General features: G+C 42.1%; 1 protein-coding gene across 1 annotated transcript in view; it reads right to left on the reverse strand.

Annotated features, from left to right (window-relative positions):
- The window catches only part of p3h2 (prolyl 3-hydroxylase 2), a 55,650-nt gene extending 40,247 nt beyond the window's left edge, over positions 1-15,403 (reverse strand). Inside the window, exon 1 of the mRNA XM_064330777.1 lies at positions 14,873-15,403. Coding sequence (XP_064186847.1) covers positions 14,873-15,298 — 426 coding nt within the window. The 5' untranslated portion in view covers positions 15,299-15,403. The remainder of the gene's footprint in view (positions 1-14,872) is intronic.
- Between the last annotated feature and the right edge of the window lie 5,765 nt (positions 15,404-21,168).

Below are 21,168 nucleotides of genomic sequence, written 5' to 3' on the forward strand. Positions count from 1 at the left end.
TTGCTTATTCAATGTGTATGTTCAGTGCTTTCAACAGACACGTTCAAGAAGCGTTGACAATTATTCCCAGTGATTTTTATGCACATAATTTTAGATGAATTACCAGAGGTGAACATCATGCAATGCAGCATAATGAATAGAAACCGGGGCTTGTAACTGTGGGTTTGTAGGTTTGATTCCCAGGTAAAGCACTGCTGAACCCTTGAGGGTTTGTAACCTAAATTGTATTAGTAAATAGGCAGCTGTATAAATGTATTCCATTTAAAATAATGCTATATGCGTTAGTTGCTGTGGAATGTGTGCTAAATGCCTGAAATTTAGTATATTGAGCTTTCATTCCACAGACTATTCCAATTTCTTTCTGCACAATGTACAGTAAATAACTTTATTTATACCTACCTTGCCACTTTAATCAAAGAACATATATTTGCTTAAACTCCACTGAACCGTAATGGTACTTCAAAGTTGTCCAGTAATCATTTGGTTCAGTTGAAAGAATCGGGCTTAACCAGTAAAGAGTCATTCTCTCTTGGCTAATAGGCACCATTCATTAATGTCACTTGCATGGCAGTAGAAATGTACTGGTCACCAAGGAAACCAACCAAAAACTCATCCAAAACACTCCACACCCATTTCACGGAATAAAAAACTTTGGCCAAAAAAATGCAACTCTAAAAGGACAAGTTATGCTGGGAATATTTCAGAATAAACTGGCCCCCCAGATTTTCTAAAACAAGTGAAAACCAGTTGCCTGTGCTAAAAAAACAAAAAAAAACAGTGGTCACAATTATTGCCAGTTTAGAAAGCAATTTCTTAACAGCTGTGCTGCACTGCAATGCCCCCACAATGAGCCAATTAGAGTACCGGAGGCGCGGTTTAAACCAGGGGACTGCATCCGGGCTCTATCAGGAAAAATGACCCTGCTGTCAGGAAAGCAAAGAAAGAAGGTCTCCTCCACTTAGCTGAAAGCTCAGGTAAGAGACCAAAAAAAGTTGTAAAAATTCTACAAGAAAAAAATCTGACTCAAAAAAGGGAAGCAAAAATAAATGTGACAAAATCAATTGACATCGCACAGAGAACAGTTTGCTTATGGACCAAGAGCCAGGACTTGGGATAAACTATGATTTGTAATACGAGACTATTGAACAAATTACCACATTAAAAACAACAAGACACTGTAGATATAACAGTTATATAGAGATATAGCTATAGACTTTCGATACCCACTCATTTTTAAATCCAATTCATTTTATGTGGATGAGTACGTTTCAGATCACAAACCAAAAAAAAAACAACCTAAATAAAACTGAGGAAAAGGGCTTTCTATCTGAGGTTCTAAAATGCCTTTTCGATGAAGCATTAAGGAAAGCCATTAAAGACAACAGCTTTTGCAGGACTGTTTCTAAGCAGGGAAGCATCAGTGGGGTTTTCCCCAACAGCCACGGGAAGCCGGATTCTCATAAGTGCGGAGGATGTGGCTGATTGAGACTGCCCAGAATCTGCACTGTTTTACTTGGGAACCCTCTCCGTATGTGGCCAAGAGTCTGTTGCCATTAATCAGAGTAATCTACTGAAGGTAGCCTACACAGTGTGTTAACACTACTTCATATTTGCCTAATGTATTTCCTCAGATTTCAATTTAACACTCACCAAAGATATAGTTCACAAGCAATACTAATTAAAAATCTGAAATTAGTATGTTTTCTTAATTCTCAATTATCAATATATACTCCACTGAGGCTGCTAAGCTGACGTTTCCCACTATTTTCTCTTGTTTGCTCTCAGTTTGCTCACTTGGGGGATGGTGTTTGTCTTTCATTTGAACACAGTGGGGGTCACTCTTTAGTTTTGTTTCCCACAAAGTTGAACTTCCTTTCATCGCAGTCTGTAGACATTCAAAAATGTTGCTTTTATAAAATTGGGGTAAACTTCAGTTTGGTTGCATATGCACATATTTCTATGTACAGTAATTCCATTTATGTGTACCATCAGATTCATCACCTCTTTTAGCTCTTTTTAAGTATTACCTCAGCCTGTGACATAACATTGGACAGTCAATGGTCAATAGCTTCATAAACTAGTTTACTAATGACATGTTAACAGTCTGGTAAATAAAGTGGATGGGCTCAGTAAACTGAGCGCTGCGGGCAATTGTAAAAGGAGCAGTAAAGTATTACCTCACAGATTTCACAAGCGCACAAGCCAGAGCTGCTTGCCGCCATGATTCACAGGACGGTTAGGGTTTCAGGGTCGCAGTCTGACCGTGAATGAGAGGCCCCAACTTCTCCCCATCTATCCCATCCTCGTTGACCCCTAAGGACAGAAAAAGAAAAGCAAAAGGCTCTTCCAGGCCGACCGGCCCCTGCGCAGGCCACTCTACAGGCTGAGGCACCGCCCACGCGCCTCGGCGTGCACTGAAAAAGCGCCGGTCAATTCTGGTATAAGTCAATTTAACTCAACAAACAGCCGTTAGGAACAGCCGTGCTCCATCACAGTGCAAATGGAGGCTGCGCGTGGTGCATGACGACAGCTAAGATACATAAATTTCAGAGAATCTCAACACAGGAGGTCTTCCATGTAAAAACGCTCCTCTTTCTCTTTCATAGGAACACGCTAGACTGTTCACCAATGATGGGTGTGACTTTAAACTGGGGAGCAGAGCTTTCCCATCATCAGACACAGGTCCTGCCTTTTATTGTGGCTTTAACTGCTTTCACAAAAAATAATCTCAGATTAAACAAAGAGAAACAAACAAGAGACTAGTCACAGACTAGCCTAAAGCATTTCCATAGAAAAAGAATGGATAGAGTATTAAGTACAAATCCTCTTGTATACTGCTTTTATTCCCCCAAGGAATGATCAATTTAGTACCAAAACATCCTGCAGGAGGGTGTTGGGAAAGGGTTTCATGTTACAGCGGTGACTCAAGGGTTACCATGCGCAGAGCTCCACCCCCCCAAAGAGCCAAAGCCTATGAGAGTGGCCTTGGCTGGAAACAGCTGTGATCTGGGAGTGGGAGTGCACTGTGGCAGATCCTCTTGGCACAGACCGATCCCCCGTGCCAAGAGGGAGAGGAGATCCTTCCATTATCCACATATCCTCAAATCCTCACATGATCTATCCTGAGTCCTCACACCTCCTGGTCTACTCCAGGCCCGTCAACCCTCTCTCACGAGAAGCCAGTTACCCAAGGCCCTGAGGTCCACTGCTCTACCCGAATCTGGCAGAGGCTGTCCTCAGCTCATACATTGCCTGCATGTGTCACCTCCTGCTGAAGCCCCACTCCTCACTCTTGTTAATCTCGCGTGAGCCTCTGACGGCCGGCTGGGGGGGGCTCAGGAAATGAAGCTGCTCCTCACGGGCAGGCGAGGAGGCCTGGGGCTCGAAGGAAGTGCGGGAGACACGGAGGAGGCGCAACACCGAGATCACGGAAACAATGAAGGAACACTTTTCCCCAGGCGACGTTCGCAGATGCAGAAAAGCCTCACTCCGAGATGAGGCTGACACCGCAAACAAGAGCTTCAAAGAACTGCTTTGTGAATACAAGGGGCCGCCTCCCATCGAGGCAAATGAAGTCAAACTGACAACATTAGATAAAAACAAATCTAACAGGAAAGAAACAGGGGTTAAACCGGAAAAGGAATTCTCCCTCTGAAATCTTCAAAAGTAATGAATACAATCTTGAACACTTTTAAACAGTTAATCTTGTTACTGTATACACACTTAAAATGTTGTGGGAAACAGTAGCCACATAGTCTTTCATACCACAAGTTTTGTGAGACAGCGGAAAGAATAGTGTATCGTACATACTGGTGGCTGTCACTGCCTTCAATGTTAATTATATGTTGATTATTAGTAATACACCACAATATCTGGTGATTGTGCTGCTCTCCCCATAATTTCTCATATTCTCAAAGCGGGCTGTGATTGGGACCAGAGATTGCCTCACCGACCTTTAAACAATGCGGCCGTTTGTTCCGCCGTGCGCATTCCGGCGCGCTCGACGCCTCCCCTCGCGGACACCCGGCCCGTAAACTTTATTGGAAGTATACAGCTGAAGCTGGCGGGCACCAATTAGCATGGCTGTTGGTAATATGTTAGAGAGCGGCTCACGATTCGAAACAGATGTGGAGAGGGGCCGTCCGCGCTGGGTCAGGGAAGGGTCGACGTCCGAGTCCCTAAAAGCGCCTGCCCAAAGTAAACCGTGTGACCATTAAAAAAAAAAGGGTGGGGGGGCAGGGGGGAGACAACGATTGGCAGACTGCATGGGTCTCGCTCCCGAAGCCCAGCTTTGCGGGTTTAAATTAGACAGATTTGGCAGAGAGCCATCTTAATGCTGAGGCGAGCATGTCCGGTAGGAAGGGAAAGAGCTCGGACCTCCGAGCCAGATGTCAGAGCGATAAGACGAGTCTAAGCTGCAGTTACTTATTGCGCAATGAGGAACGCTGCATGAAGACGTCTGTATTAAATGATGTGTGTAATCCCAAGAACTCACCAAAGATCCTAAAACGGCATACCCGTTTGAAATACGGAAAGAAACTGTGATGCGTCCTGTTTTTTAAATGTGTATCATAGGTAACGGGTAATCGAACTAAGCCCATGGATTTCACAGTGATTTTGCACTTCTCACGGTCACCGTTTGACGCAAAGTGAAAGCCAAGCCAGAGCAGATGCTCAAGGCTGTGTTACTCTGCCATTTTCTAACAACAGCAGGGGTAGTTCAGAGCAAAACAGCCTTGGTCAGAGAATGAGAGCTATGCGTTATGAGTTTCACAGGTTTCAAATGCACTGCAAGGCTTACCAGCTTTTCAGCCCCCCTAGTTGGATAACAGCAACGGAAATTCAGACTCTACTGGACCATAAGCGGCTGCGATTTTTCCCTTCCAGAAGTCACGGAGAGGGGACCCAAAGGGACACAGGCGCCCGGCTGCGTTTATGAACAGAGTGGGCCGTCTGGTGTAAACACGTTCTGATGGGGCCTCTTTAGTGTGGGATCCGATCTCGGCCTTGCGGTCATGTTACGCCGCAGGTCGTAATAAAAGACACATGTCTATAATGTATATCTGCATTAGCATCTGAAAGGCAGACTGCTGCTATTATGGCACCGTACCAACGGGTATTGACTGCGCTCTCCCTAGACATACTTTTCAGCAGCTTGCCAAGAAAATGATCAAGGAATGGATGTGTCAAGTCACTTATTTTCCTTGTGGATGCTGTGTAATTGACCTGATGAAGTTTAATAGCGATTTATAGTGATTTATTTTTGTAAATGTTATAAAAATAAATGTTTTTTTGTAAACACTTCGGATATGACTCCGTGAACATCACAGCAAGACTGACAGAGCAAGAGGATCATCTAATCACATCATCCTCCTAACTGTTAACAATAGTGTATGGAAGGGTGAAAATCCAAGTACAAATAACTTACCACTTTGGTAGTTGCACATACAATGCATATATCTGCTAGATCTAAAATAAACCCATGAAATCTGCCATAGAAAGATACTTGAATTTCTGTTAAGGCAGTCTTCGCTCAATTGCTGCTCATCAGACAAAAATAACAAGAGGAGGAACATGGTCCAAAATAGAAACCACTTCCTTCCACCCTGCCCTATCAACCCCCACCCCCACAGATGACAATATTGTTGATTAGGATTTCCTGGATGTGATTTTCAGGAGACTAGCATGCATGGCTTGATGCCTTTGCACAAATGCAGTAGCAGACAGCAGCACAGTACAGAATACTTCGTGCAAAATGCTTTGTGCTAACCTGCCTCTGTGATGTAACTGCTCAAACAGTCTTCTTCAAAACAACGAGTGTGAGATCAACTCAATAAATCATCCAGCTTCAGTCCAGTGTCTGCTAGAGAAGGCTTTGTATGAACAGTTCACTGAATGCTTACACACATGGCCAGTGCTGCCCAATGCTCTGTACAGTGGTACAGCTTCTGAAATGTGTTGCTTCTTCCTGTGAAAATTAGGTTCTAACTAGGATGTCATGCTTCTGACCCCCAACTGATCCCTCTTAGACATCCGAGAAACAATACGAGTTCTTCATGTCTCAGATACGCACTCCATGAGCTTGACTAGTCACCAGAAGATTTTAGGTTCAAATCCTAGTTGAGCTACAACTGCCACATTGTTGATCAAGATACTTAAGCTGTACTAAGAATATGATATATAAAAAATGTAAGATATGCAAATTACAGTGGATGAAGATGCCTGCTCAGCAATGGGGTGACCACAAGTTCAACGTGCCCTTCATTACACTAAGATTGGATTTACCCACAGTTTACTAGCAATAACCTCTCATTCCCACACCCAAATGGCCTATTGGCTCCCATGAGTGTTTTCTCTGTCCTCTCTGGCTCAGCCTCACACCCATCCAATTCTTTTCTTTTCCCCTTCAAACTTGGCCCACTTGCATGCTTGTCATGTTTCCAAACTGTAGTACACGCGCTCAGGCACGTGCGCACTAGCACGCACACACGTTGGCTTCAGGCCCCTCCCTCTGCTCGTCCTGCCTGGGTCCGCGCACAGGAACGAGGTCGCCCCAGGTCAAACTGTCAGCGCTTTCAGATGAGGCTGAGTACCGACTGCAGGCCAGAGAGAAAGGGAATGTGTCTCATTCAACAAAAAAAAAAAAAAAAAAAAAAAAAAAAAAGGAAAAGGGAATGGATTCCCGGGATTCAACGAGGACCTCAGCAGGCTGCTCCAGCACTCAGCAAGACGGCCGTTTGTCAAACGAAACAGATGCTTGCTTGGCGGCAGGTTCCCCTTTTCCACTAAATCTAGAACCTTCTCAAAACTCTGCCAGATAACACCCGGGAGTCTGTGCTTTCACTCCCTCGTTCTGAAGCCTGCGTGAGAGGCAAAACAAACTGACTTGGAACCCCCCGGATTCTGTATTAAAGCAGAGATTACTGCACACATGCAGGGAGTGGTGACCGAGAGACCATCTGCCCTGGGCCGTTAGATTCCTGGACCTCAATCAGAAAAAAAGGGCTCCTAATAAAGGAGTTTTTCCATCCTTCCCTATGGGAATAAGCAATGATCTAACAAGAATGCAGAGAACTCCCCAACACAGTACAAATTCTCATGAAAAGAGACGTGATCACGCAATAGCTCCATTTCATGCGACAAAAGAAGCTGGATTCTCTCAGAATAGCTTTTGGCTCCAGGCGAATTGACTCTGGATTGAGAGGCGATGTGAAAACCGAGGAACCTACTTTATGGCAGGGTCTTCATTTTTCTATCTTTCCTTCCTAGCGTAGATCCTGACACCTCTGCATTCTGACTGACCCATCGCTTTTCTAAATACTGCTACAAAAAAAATAAAACATACCCACCCGCTAAGCAGTTAACTGCCAAAGGGCAGTCAGGCTAAAATAGAGTTCAACTGGGACAGTGCTCTGCCGACCGGCCATTTACCTCCACGGTTGAAGAGCACAGGTCTATGCAGTTACTGTAGTGTTGAGGTGATGTGGAACTGAATCAGCACACCAAGCAATAAGAGCAACACAGGTATGCATAAACATCAGCCACTGCATAACTGAATTAATCCCATAAAAACAGACATTAATTGTTTAATTGTTACCATTAAAATAAATTTTAAAAATTTAGTCTAGTGAGACTTGTTTTCAAAGACAAAAAACAGGGTAGGGTAAACATTTAGTCTGACATGACCAAGAAGGAGGAAAGCATCATGTAAAATGTAAAATGTACTGTTACATCACAAGTGATTTAGATGCGTTTCCACAGGTTCTGAAAGCTTGATTGTGCCTCAGATATTTTTTATATGATTTCAATCAGGGCTCTCCTCCTCCCTTCTTTCCTTCATCCAGAGTCAGTTGAAATGAGGCTGCAGGATGGCTAATGAACTTGAACGTTTCAGCGACTACCGTGCCAGTTCTCTCCTTCACAGGCCGTGCGTGGAGGCCCCCAGAGGTGCCTGCAAAAATAAACTCATCAGTCCAGCTGCATTTCCCCGAAAAGCGCACAGCACACAGTCGCTGATCCCCCCCCCCCCCCCTCGCCCAGACCGGAATGTTTAATTCAATCGCACTGCCATAGCGTCTCACTGCCTGTGCGGTGATTACAGCCCGACTGCTCCGTGCTCGATCGTGGCTCGGATCTCCCTGGAACGGTCAGGCGCCCGTGCCAGGGAACAACTGAACTAAATAACCTTCCGCTGAAGCAGGAAGGACACGGCGTGCTCTCCAGACTGTCCACCTTCGCCACACGCGCTGACGCGGCACAAATCGCGCCGCTATCGCGCCAGACGGACGGCCCGTTCGGCGCGGCCCCACTGGATTAAAAGGGGCCGCTGAGCTTTCTCCTCAACGGAGCACAGGTCGGCCTGCTCTTCCGCCCAAAGGAAAGAAGCAGAAACATTCCTTCAACCGTTAACAACCGAGGAGAGTATCAGGACGTACGGCTCCTGAGCCAAAGGAAGGGAACAAAATGATAGGAGCCGCAGAAAATAAGAGGGAGAATTTTATTTAATAGAAAATCCAGCTTTTAACATTCCTGACTGGGATCCAATTCGGTACGGGAAGGCTAACTGGAAGCAGATATCCCATCAGACTGGACTAACTGCATGAGTATGACAGCAATGTGAGGAAGACCAAAGGGACTGTTCAGTCCATGAGCCATGGGAAGGGAGCCCGCGTATGACGCTCCCCATGCCACCCAGCAGGATGTTTCACGCCCCAGCTCGCTGCTTATTATTGAAGGCTCTCTCTCTGTTAATGACAGAGATTACGAGAGAGGCCAACCAAAATGTGACCGCGTCAGCAAATCCTTTAGTCTTATCCATAAAACAACCACTAACAAAGCTGAAACTTAAGAGTAAAGATTCGGGAAAATCCAGAGTTAGTCATGCTCCCAAGACGGAATGTTATGATGCAGCCAAATGTCACAGTGCTCTCTAGAAATCCAAAAAAAGGAAAACTGTTTTCAAGTTTCAACTGCAAGGTGGTTGCATGAAACATCTTGTATAAAGCATTATTTCCAGGGCTTAAGTTTCTCTCTCGTGTGTTCAAGCTTCAGACAAGAGGCAATTCTTTTTAGCGTGCTGGCGTGACCAAACCTCCTAGCTTAATCATTTTAAAAATACAGAAAAACAAACTCAAAAGCTATTGTCAGTTGCTGTCCCAGTGTTAATGAGCGACACAGATGAAGTGCGCAGCCCATGTTCGGTCAGGAAACTCCTGCTGTTGGTCGGCCTCAGCAACCAAATGCTCTCACACTCAACCAATCAAATGCACACATCGCTAATGGACTGCCTGTTTTAAACCGACAGTCAGACCTCTCAGGTGCTTCTCATTGCCTGTGCTGCTTTTTTGCATGCTACGCTTGCTACAGGTCACAGAGTTGTGGTCACCCTCCACCACCCTAGCTTCCACCTGTTATATGGATCAGCTTGTAGGTGCTGGGGGGTTTTGGTATTTCACCCGTTTAGTAGAGGACATGCATCGTGATCCCTATTTGATAGGTTAGTACATGCTTGTGTGTGCACAGGTGTACCGAAAGCAGATCCATTCAGTGCCAAATCAAAAATAATTACTTTGCATATTGATAAATAATTTAAATCTAAATGCAAGAGTTTTCCTGACTGAAATATATTTGAAAATGACATTTTTACACACACAGGCTTTTTTTCCTCATGAAAAAAATGAAAAACTAGATAGTGCATATTAATCATTCTTCTAATGAAAAACAAACTTGAAAAGATGTTCTTCTACAGCAGATTTCTTTTCTACTAAAAAATATGTTCCATAAGAATGCATCCACGTGTTCCTAATCTACAGTCCCACCAATCAAGCAAAAAAATGGAAAAACAAAACTATTTTGAAATACGTCATGCTGCAGAAATATTTCTGGCCAAAAATCTAGTTCATTTGTCTGGTTCTAATGAGCTTCCACACTCAAACAGTGAATGCTCCCAGCTTTTGGCCACAGCTGTGACATGAACAGGCCCTGTTCCAATGAACAGGTACATCCAGGGCCTGTAGAAAGCTTTGATCCTGCTGTGGTTTAGGTTATGGAGCCAGGATAGGCCAGTGGGTAACCGGGCAACAGGGGCTATGTGGGAGGAGTCCGGCAGTAGTACAGAAATCCTTTCTGCCCTTTCACACTCGCACAAGGTGCTCGTCATTTCCAGAAGGAGAGTACACATGCTACAACAGGAAAACAAAATATTTGCCCAAATAAATTACGGGCAAACTGGGGACACGCATAGGCTTGGCCTGGGGAACAGTTAGCTCCTGTGGGTTCCGACACCCAGGCCACAGGCCCCCATTGTAACAGCGGCTGGGCCAAGAGGTGTGTAGGGCTGGAATGTTAAATAGCAAAGGAATGTTATTTATTTTCACAAACTCCTACTTATTTCGATGTTTGCGTATTAGGAGACGCAACAGGAATGCTTTAGATCTCAAATTCATTTATACATGTTACGGAGTCAACAGTGCTATAACTCTACACATTTGGCCAATGAATGCGGGGAAAAAACACTGCTGGACATCAATCGGATGGTTTTAAGATGTCCAGGCTCCACAGTCCCTCAGGCTTTGGATTGCTTCAGCAGCCCTTTCAAGCTGCTATGTTGCTCAATGAAGAAATATAATATGCCACTGATTCTCTGTAAAGTTTGTGTTGAAACCATTATGGCTTCTCGGAGCAAGAGGGAACATTTCAGAGACTGGACCAAGGCCTTGTCTGAGCAAATGTCTTTATATGTCTAGACTAGTGCATTGTTCCATCCACCCTGTTCTCTCTACTGATCATGAAAAAAAGAGAGCCACCTTAGCCTACAGCGATGTATTCCGCATCACACAACATGATTCCACATATCAGTCAGATAAAGGAAAGAATGTCTCTCCGGCCTGGGAAGACTGTACAGACATTCTAGAGTCCACTGGGCTCCACAATGAACTGTGTGTCAATCAACAGTGGTGACTGTAGAGTTCAAAGATGACCAGGGAACACATTCTGTGAGATACCAGTTCCCCAAGACAAGGCCTTTCATTAAAACTCAGACTGACACAACACCGAGACACTGGCTGGCCACCTGGTCCGAACAGTCCGGACCATTCAATGCCACTTTCCGAGTGTCTTGGTGTCTAGTCTGGTCAGGAATGATTCAACAGAACACATTCATCACTGTGTATTCTCCAGGACACTATGGCCAATGACACGATTATTTAATTTGCCATTGGGCCCCTTGTGTGAATTTCAGGAATTCGCATTGAATGAGTGCAATACCATGAACAGATTCCACCCAATCACAATCACTCACACTACCATTTTCAAGTTTAATTAGCCTACTGGTTATAACATTCCAACCCTGGTTTAATGTTTCATGGTTCCTTTGCTTATCACAAGATCACCAGCTTTGCCAGGTTTTGTCTTTTTCATTTTAAAATTCTATTTGCCACATCTGACATCTTTAAGGTTTTATTATCTTATTATATGATTATGTTACACAGCAGGTTATGAGTCTTCCAGGGACACTTTCTAACAATGCATATGGACACAATGGACCAATTGAGATTTCCATAAGAGGCATGACAACATTCATATTTTATTGGGTCCAGCTCCCACTGAATCAATTCTTAAGGCCTCCAGCACAGCCTATGGACAGCAGAGCTCAACAGTGAAGTCATCTGGTTAAGCGCACGCAGTAAATGACTTAAATTACAGAGGGAGTCACAGAGGAGGGTAATTTGGGGTTGCAGAGGCAATCATTTGAATGTCTTCCCCACTTTTTTCCTGATCCTATAGCCTACTTTCTCAGGAAACTGACCACATTACAGAAATTTCAATCAATTAAATCTTACACATATCTTCCATGAATTTGTCACAATATGCTTCACAGTGTACCCGAGCCTAACCACCCCTGTCCCCCCCTCCCCCACACAAAGCAAAGGAGACAAACAGACAAAATAATGAAATAGGGGAAGGGGATAAGAAAATTTATTCTGAAGGGCATGTTCTGAACAAGTATTCATTTTTGTTATAAGGTGGCCTCATCCAGGTTCACTTAAAACTCAGTCATGTTTGCAGTCTGCAAACCAGTGTGTACAGTTGGATTTCCAATGGAGTAGCTGAAGAAATGCAATGGAACTTAGACCCAAGATAATCATGTTTTCAGTACAGCACCCTAACCTCTAATCCACACTACTGTATTGTTATACTACACTTGACATGTTCACAAAGCACATATCAACATTGTGGCTGAAATAATTTATTCATCCACAATTCATCCAACACCGAAATGAGTAAACATCCTCTCAAAGCATATTTGTGGACAGAATCTTTTTTATTTTTAAATGGGCTTTATTGCTGTAATTATTCAATCCAAACTTACAAGTGCTGGTGCTGGAATAAACCCATAGCACAACCAGTTTAATTATGAATTATGAAAAACAGACATACTGCCACTTATTTAGCACCCACAAACCATGAACCCGAGTTAACAGGTGTGTGCTGAAATAAAATGGTTGCAACATGGAAGCAATTAGTAAACATTTCCAAGAACATTCAGATACCTGCCAAAGCTTGGCACAGGGCATACAAAAACATCCACTCCACTTAAAGTTCGCTATAATTTAAAACAGGTACAATGGCAGTGCAGGCTAGGTTCAAAAACATGAAACAGTTCTGCCTCAAATGCATTCGATTTTATGAGGACGCACAGCACAGGGGTGGGGTGAGTTCTCATAATGCATCCTTTTCATGTTCCCTCTGTGTATCCAGTCAGGCACTGTCTGTCAGTGAGACGCATCACACACTCAGCACACTTCATACTTAAGGGGGAAATTCCTCTCTGCCTTACAAAACAGGGAACAAACAGCCCATGTTGGCCTTATCCTATAGGCCTATATGCTTCTGCAATATCTACTGTACCATCATTCAGACCTTGCATATCTTTTTTTCTTCATCTCGCTGATTTTGATCAATTTTGTCTAACATACCACAAAGTAAAATGCTTGGTGTTAAATCAACTCTTACAGGGTACATATGGCCCCAGATTTACACTGGACATTTTACTGCATACTGGATTTAACTGAAGCCCAAATAACCTGATATAATACTGTTCAAAGGACAGTGCTAACCCTTTCAGAATACTACTTTGAGGTCTGAGAACTGTCAGCAAATGACGATCTACAGCCTAGTTAATTCACATTTAGATTGATGAGTCACAGAATGATCAGAATTAAGGAGGGGCATAGAAGGGAAATTCAGTATTTTAACTAAAAACCTCCGCTGATGTGAACCAGCTGCCAAGGTACTTCTGACAGTCACATTTTGTCTTTCAATTTTTTACTGATGCAACAGTATTTCTGGGATAAAAGACCAAACAGATATTTAATGTTGGCAATTATGACGCCATATAAATTGGCTTCCTGAGAAACAAAAATTTAACTAGGCTCTGTCAGATCAAATCCATTCCATGTGCTGTCAGACAGTGTGATAAAACAGGGTTCAATGATTATTTTTGATTTTTGTGACTGAATTATCAGAATTATCCTACATTACTAATGACAATCATGGCGAAAGGCTGGTCTTTTAACACAATGTCAAACATCACGTAACACCTTATTCAGCATATCAGAACCTGTTTATGCTGAGCAAAGACATACAACAATGGAAAACCCAGTAGACACAAATAATAAACATTACAGGGCAAATGCATTACATTATAGGGCCAAGTATGTAATAATCGGACAGTAAGATTTTTCATCATGTACCATTATTTAGTTATTACTGGCAGATTTTCCATCAGACAAAGTAGAGGTTGGTGGAGTACCCGATACCCTACACGTATATAGCTCTGAGAGCTGGCTACTCTTCCCAGGTTTTTATTCATTTTATTTATTTATTTTCCAATTTACTAACCAAAGTAGTAATTTCTTAATAATGTAAGTAAGGCCCAGGCTAGTGTGAGCAACAGCAGTGGTCTCTTTCAGGGTTGGTAAATACTAATTATCAATATCATCGGTCTTTAGATAGTAGGAGAGACAAGCGAGAGTTGTAACAGCGATCATAAGGATATTACTGAGGTAAAAGTATGTGATTCACAGGTCTTGTGTGTCTGAAAAAGAATATGGAAGTAAGGATGACTGAAAATTTATCACACCCAAACTGTACACCACTGGCATTTGACCTCCTTGTTTTGTTTAATAAAACCAGTTAATATCTCATGGATAGATATAGACACAATTCCTTTCAATAACTGAAACGTTGAACTGAAAAGTTCACTACTTCTACAAGTTATGTATGTATGATAATGATGAATATGTCTAATTAAAGGCTAACACAATTACAAATTGTAAATTCAAACCAATTTATATCATGACAATCAGGCCCCACACATGGAATAGTTTTGTTTATTACCTAGGAAGCTGTGTCGTTATTATTTATAAAGGGCTATTTATAAATGGAGAAGTTTTCTGCAACAAGCTCAAAAATGCGTCACACAAAGGTGACAGCCGATCTTGCTTTCGATATATCGCATGCCCACCGTGGGAACCTTTAAATTCGTTTACGTAACTCCCATAGTAAAAGTTGCAAATTGGTTATGAGTACGTTATCCATAATTGTTGCAAACTTTTTCTTTTGAGTTATTGATTTCGCGCAGCATCTCCATATTTCCATTTAGCAGAGTGATGCGTCATGATCGTACAAACAGGACCGCTGTTAGGCCGGCTGGAGTTTGTGAATGGACATCTCAGTAGGCGCTGACTTTAAATATACAGGAACGTTCGGACGCTTGTAAGAAAAATAAAGTTAGAAATGATTTGATGAGAGTCTGAATGCAATGGCGTCACGTGGATTAGAAAAATCCGTTATTATGTCATCCACTTACCTTAGCGTACGCAAGCTGAAGATAGTTGTAGGGGATCCGTCTGTGGAAATCTTGGATGACATCCTCACTAACTCTGTGCATTGACTGAGACCCCACTACACTTTCGATACATTCGTTCAAGCAAGAAGCCCTATGAAGCACAGCGTCGAAGAACCGCAAATCCGAGGAAGATTCATCAAATGGGTGCTGGTCCCTGCACTGCAGCCTGCACCGAACTTTAGTCCGGCGAAGTTCAGAGTAGCTGCTAAGCGCTCTCTCCATATAGCTCACCACATTTTTATAGTCACTGCTGTAGAAAGCTTCAACTCCGTTATCATATAAAAGGTCGTAAGGTTCTAGGAACGCATATGCTGGACACAGAAAGATTGTCTGTAAAATGGCAAATATTCCGGCGAAAAAAAGACGTATTGAAAAGTTCACATCCATCTTCTGAGAGTACGTCGTTAGCAAAGTTTAGAACACTTGCATACACTGCCATAGAGCGTGCAGTGTCCCCGTCTAATATATTAAAGCTGGCCAGGATGGTTAGCGGAGTTCAGAGAGACGGATGAGGAACAATTGCAGGGGATGAAACTCAGCACTAAATCATTCGGCTACCGCAGTTTTAAAGCGGCAGGACAATACTGAATGAAACTGAACTGGACAGGCGCATTTCAACGAAGCCCCCATGAAAGTAAAAGACGGAGTGACATTTTCATATTTCATTTTCACATTTAAAAAAAAAAAACAATCCTGGTTCTCCAAAACAAGATGACGTGCAATATAAAGATTATATTCTACTGAAAAATATTACGGTGCTCAGAAATGAAGCTACAGTATATAATGAATATCATACAGAATTCAATGTCCAGTGATATGTCCAATAGTGTTAATTCAACTCTTAATATTTGGCCTCATTCCGGAATGTGGTGCAGTGGGGAGCACTGTCGCCTCTGAGCAAGAAGGTCGTGGGTTTGAATCTCAACTTTTCTGAGCCTTTCTGTGTGAAGTCTGCATGTTCTACCCATGGTACTCTGGGTACTCCGGTTTCCTCCCACCAGTCCAAAGACAGGTAGGCTAACTGGAGACTGTAAACTGCCCATAGGTAAGAGTGTGTGAGTGAATGGTGTGTGTGCCCTGCGATAGATTGGCAGCCTGTCCAGGGTTTATTCCTGCCTCTCGCCCAATGCACGCTGGGATAGGCTCCAGCACCCCGTGACCCTGCTGAGGATAAATGGGTATAGATAACGGATGGAGTTGATTTAACACTGGACATTTTACTGTGCAGGGAACAGAGGAAATGATTTAGGGATTTAAAACAGCACTTTTGCAAAAGAAAACATTATAATGCCTGCGTGATTTGTGCAGCAATAGAGTTCTCATTTTTGAATTAATACTGCATTTTCTTTGCAATGCATTGAGTTACTGTCTACAACCAGCAATAGTGCACAGTGAGTGAACAGACAAAATCAGAGGATTCTAATACCCCCTTCTACAGTTCCACAACATGACCTTTCCTTCCGCCAACCAGCAGACTGCTGAAACTCTTGAAAATACAGGCTCATCTTTGCCGCTCAATTAACTTTCTGTGTAGGGATCCCCTACGGAGAAAGGAATTGCTGTCTTATTTAAAAATAGGAATGCATTGACCAAGTTGAGACCACTGAATTACCATAACTGTATCACATCACAGCCAAATTATTATAACTGTATCACATCAATGCCAAGGCATTTATGAACAACTGCGCAGCAATATTATTACATTTAAATTACATTCGCATTAAATGGGGATTGTGTGTTTCCTCCTTTAACTTGTTAGTTCTGGGCTGCAGCCGGACTGTCAAACAAACAGTCTACAGGAATATCTCCTATCAGAAAGAGGATCTGTGGAATACCTTAGGTGAACACAGATTTGTCTAACACATAAGGCATATGCTTTGTTGTCATCTTAAACCTCAGTGGTGAGAATGAGGTCAGCACACAATAGGTGAATAATAGGAGAGACAGCTGAAACCAGCAGATCAAGTTTTAATGTTGTTTGCTAATGGTAACTAACCCGTGTGGTGTAAAATAGTGTTTCCCCTCTGTGAGTCTTTAAGTCTCATTGATACAATATTAATACTGAAGATTTGCTGAGCAAACGGGAGCTTTTCTCCTACAAATCATGCACACATCACGCGGAACTGAGGCTTTCAAACGCCCCTTTTCAATTTCAGCTCACGCAGTTTCGGCTCCGACGCCTTTTCATTTCAACATTTGGTGGTGAACTTTGCTGTAAGTGAAACCAAATATGCCAATAAATTCCAATTGTCAATGTGCTCACTGACGTTACGTTTCATGAAGTGTATTGTATACACTGTACTGACATTTAAGTACAAAATAGCCAAAGTATTGCCTTGCGAAAGGCCAAATTTACGTAATGTTGAAATAAAACGAAACACCTTGGCCTAAGTAGTACCTCCAATGGTCCCTTCTAGAAAAGTCCTCTGTTGCTCATGTAAAGTTAAATGTCTCCCTCTAGGGGTAATTGATTGTATTTTAAGTATTTTTCAGACCTTCGGTATGGAACATAGACCGTATAAAAGGGTATGGAAGCACAGTATATCCAGGAAGTTCTCTACTCAGTTTTGAGGGTTCATTTCCTGTATAGTGTCCATAAATTATTTCTACATTAAAATAAAAGGGTAACAATTTTTCAGCTGCATTTATTTAGGTGCGCTTAATTAGCATCACAATGACAGCTACAATGCAAGTCCATTTGAAATGTATACAAATTTATACTGCTTGTGTGAGAGTGGGGAAGTGGTAACGACCACACGCAACTACAGTGAATTCAAAAGGGGTTTCTTAAAGTTTACCCACCGAAGTGGAATAACCACTAGGTCTCAGAAAGAGACTTAAGGAGGGGGATAACGAAAAGAAAAAAACTCAACTCCTAAGGGAGAATATCCCAACACCAAGTAAATGCAAAAGCAAAAGGAAAGGGTGCCTCGTAAATGCGGAAGGCAAAAGGCGTTAAAGGAGAATAAAGAATTAAAACTAGGTGACTAGTAGGACAAGTGTCTTACTACTAGTGAAAACAAAAGCTAAATTCAAAAATCCTATGCCTTTTTCTTACCACAGTTTCTCTGAGAGCTTTTCTGTGTACCGGCTTTCGCGTAAATAAACACAAAAGCGAAGAACAGAGCTCACGTGAGCGTATATAAGCTTTCTCAATCAGGTGCAAACAATCGGTCGTAATCAAAAGCAATCACGGAACGCCCTCAGGCGTTCCTGAAGATTACTACACTCAGTTACCTGAAACAGCACTCAGTTTCAACAGGGATACTGAGTAGCCGATTAGCACGAAACGGCGTCGATTAGCACAACTCACGACGCCGCACAACAAACGGAATAAGGAACCATGACAGCTTGTATATCCAGTAATCACATTTTAAAGTATTTAAAATAAAAAATGAATTACCACAGGCAGTTGTGATAATTTTTCATAGTTTGTCCAATGTTAGGAATAAGCCCAGATTTAAAATAATAATAGAAAAAACTTTCAAGGGGAGTAAAATGCATTCACCCTTCTTGCTAAGTCACTAGCTTGATTTCACTTCAATCAATTTTATTATGCTGATAATTGGATGGCTCAGTGATTTGAAGACAAATTCTTCAGTCACTTGAGAGTAAATGTAATTGAAAATTAAAAATGAAATTTCATGATGTGAGTTCATGAAACTTAATGTAAAAGGTACTGTTTTATGACTTTTCTGATTAACTTTGCGGCTCTGATGATAGACTGAAATCCTCTGACAGATTTAGGTGAGGTGGCCTTTGCAGACCCAAGCACTTCAGTGTTTTTTTGAAAATGCCATCCATCCAATTGCTACCAAGCCACAACTATAGATAATTAATACTATGAAGACATTACCACCTCCATGTAATGTTGGACCATACTTGAATGGAATAGAAATAATACTCACCGTTTCTTTTCCTGGTCAAATCAAAGCACATTTATGGAGGGGGCAGCAGTAAAACTATTCATGTTCCCAATGGGCATTTCCTACAAATACTTTCCCAGGAAAAACCACATCATACTTCAATTGTAGAAGATGACACAGACTGTATGCATTTTGTTTATCTGCATTTACATTATGCAAGAATTGAGTTAATGCATCCTGAATTTAACAAATGAGACCATCTCCTTTTGTATTGTTGTTTCTATCAGCGAGGAATCTGGCAGAAGACACTAGTGAGCAAATTTCATTGTAGCAGAGTAAGGGTATGGAATTGTGACTAGACCTTTTAGATGTCTTTCAGTAGCTACATAATTACTCACATAATTCTAAGGGTGATGTTGATCTTCTTGGACAAGCATTGATGACAGGTCATTTATTTGATTGTTCCCCCCAAAAGATTGAGTGGCACAAGCCTTCAAACAAAGCAGACAATGCTCTGTATTTGTTTTGTTGTATACTTAAGTTTTACAAACACACACTGTAACCGCCTCCAGCAGAGGATGCTCATTTACAAAATATACACTCTAGTGTTTTTGCATCATATATACTGTTACGTATTTCATTATCAAAAATGTCAAATTGTCATATTATTTTTTATGCAGACGTAGTGACTTTTTTATAATATGAACAATGCACCTCCTTATTCGGATGCCATTGACATTTCAAGGTGTTTTATGGTTACAGGTCACAACAAGCTGTGAAAACCATAGGCAATATACAGTATAATCCTGGTGTAAGAAAAATGTATAGTTGTTATCCTAGACTGAGTTGGTCAAGAGATTTAGAGGCTTCATTGCCAAAGCCTCCCAGACATGTAAAAGTCACTTAAGACAAGACTGAGGATTGTTAGCCAACATTAACAAATCCAGAGGTCTGAAACCAACCTCTTGCATTTGCCAGGCTTTGTGGCTAATTGTTGTTGGAAGTGAACATGATAAGTCTTAATAAAGTAATTATGTATCCAGATTAATCTGCTTAAAGATGTTGTGTCTGTATGTTAGCAGCTATGGTGATGTCTTTTCTAACCAGCTGTCCACGAAGAAAGAAAAACAGTAAATACAGCAGAAAAAGTAATTCACTGTCCAAAAAACAGGGTTGCTTACTTTCAAAACATGCAAACACAAACGCAAAAGCACACACACACACACGTGCACAGACTAAGGACACCGTGATAGCTGCCTAATGCAAACCATTCATTGGATTTATGGACCATTTGCAGCCTGCTCTTCATGACACATTCAATTTTATCACTGACAATAATGATGTCATTGAAAATGACTTCATCACAATCTGGGGCAGTAATGCATTAACTCTACAAATGTCTTCACCTAATTAATGTTCATAAACTCCTTCAGTGCATCTCTGTTGGCACAGACAAACACTCCTGTGTGAGTTCATGCAACCAACAGGACTGCGAAAGCTTAATTCTTCACCCAGAGAAAAATAGTCAGAGTTCTTCCTGTGCCTGATTTGCAAACTACCACCTGCATTTTGTCCTGGCACCAGACTGAAAAGGAGGGTTAAGCCTTGCTTAAAATTTACTACCCACATTCATTTAAAAGCTGCCTAGTTTTCAGATGCTCTGTGCGGACTGTGAATATTGTACTGATTGCATCACTTTTTAAAAAAAAAAAAAAGGATCCCCCTTCAAGTGCTGGCTCTGAAATCCTTTATTTGTAGATTTATATACATGGACTGCATTTGAACTTGGTCATATCTCTGTGAGGGGTAAGACTATTTCATAATGTTTGCTCATACAGAATCTCAATTTCTCAAAAGTGTGTTCCAAAAAATTCCCCCTCATTTGTTTTGGTTGAGATGTTGTCAGGGAATAAAGAGAGCTGAGTCCATAGAATGAATCAAGCTCAGACACCCTGGCCTTGGCAAAACGGTGCAAACAAGCAAGCAGCAACCTCAGAAAACCCCAGTAACTGATGTGATGGATTGCAGGGTTCTGAAGAAGCTTATCAAAGCTGGAGGTGGGATCTGGAGAAAGGCAGGCTTAACATAACGCTCTCAAGTAGGGTTGCAATTTTCATGGTGGGAATTGTGGTCATTTTCCAGCAATTGTTTTGCTCCTGACAAATTCAGATGCCTCAGTTGAGCACTCTTCCATGAACTCAGTCAGCTGATTTCACTGATTAGTTCTGCCTCCTGGCTGAAGAATTGTGCTAATTAGAAAACCCAGGTGTTCGGAACAAAATACTGGGAGGACTTCTATATTCTGAACCTGGATTTTAAACCTCTGGCCATTTGACTTGTCACATTCCGTCTCATCTCACATAACCTCTTACCTGTTACGGCTCACTCTGT

Source organism: Anguilla rostrata, chromosome 4 (genome assembly GCF_018555375.3).
Source record: "Anguilla rostrata isolate EN2019 chromosome 4, ASM1855537v3, whole genome shotgun sequence".
In the NCBI taxonomy this organism is placed as follows: domain Eukaryota; kingdom Metazoa; phylum Chordata; class Actinopteri; order Anguilliformes; family Anguillidae; genus Anguilla; species Anguilla rostrata.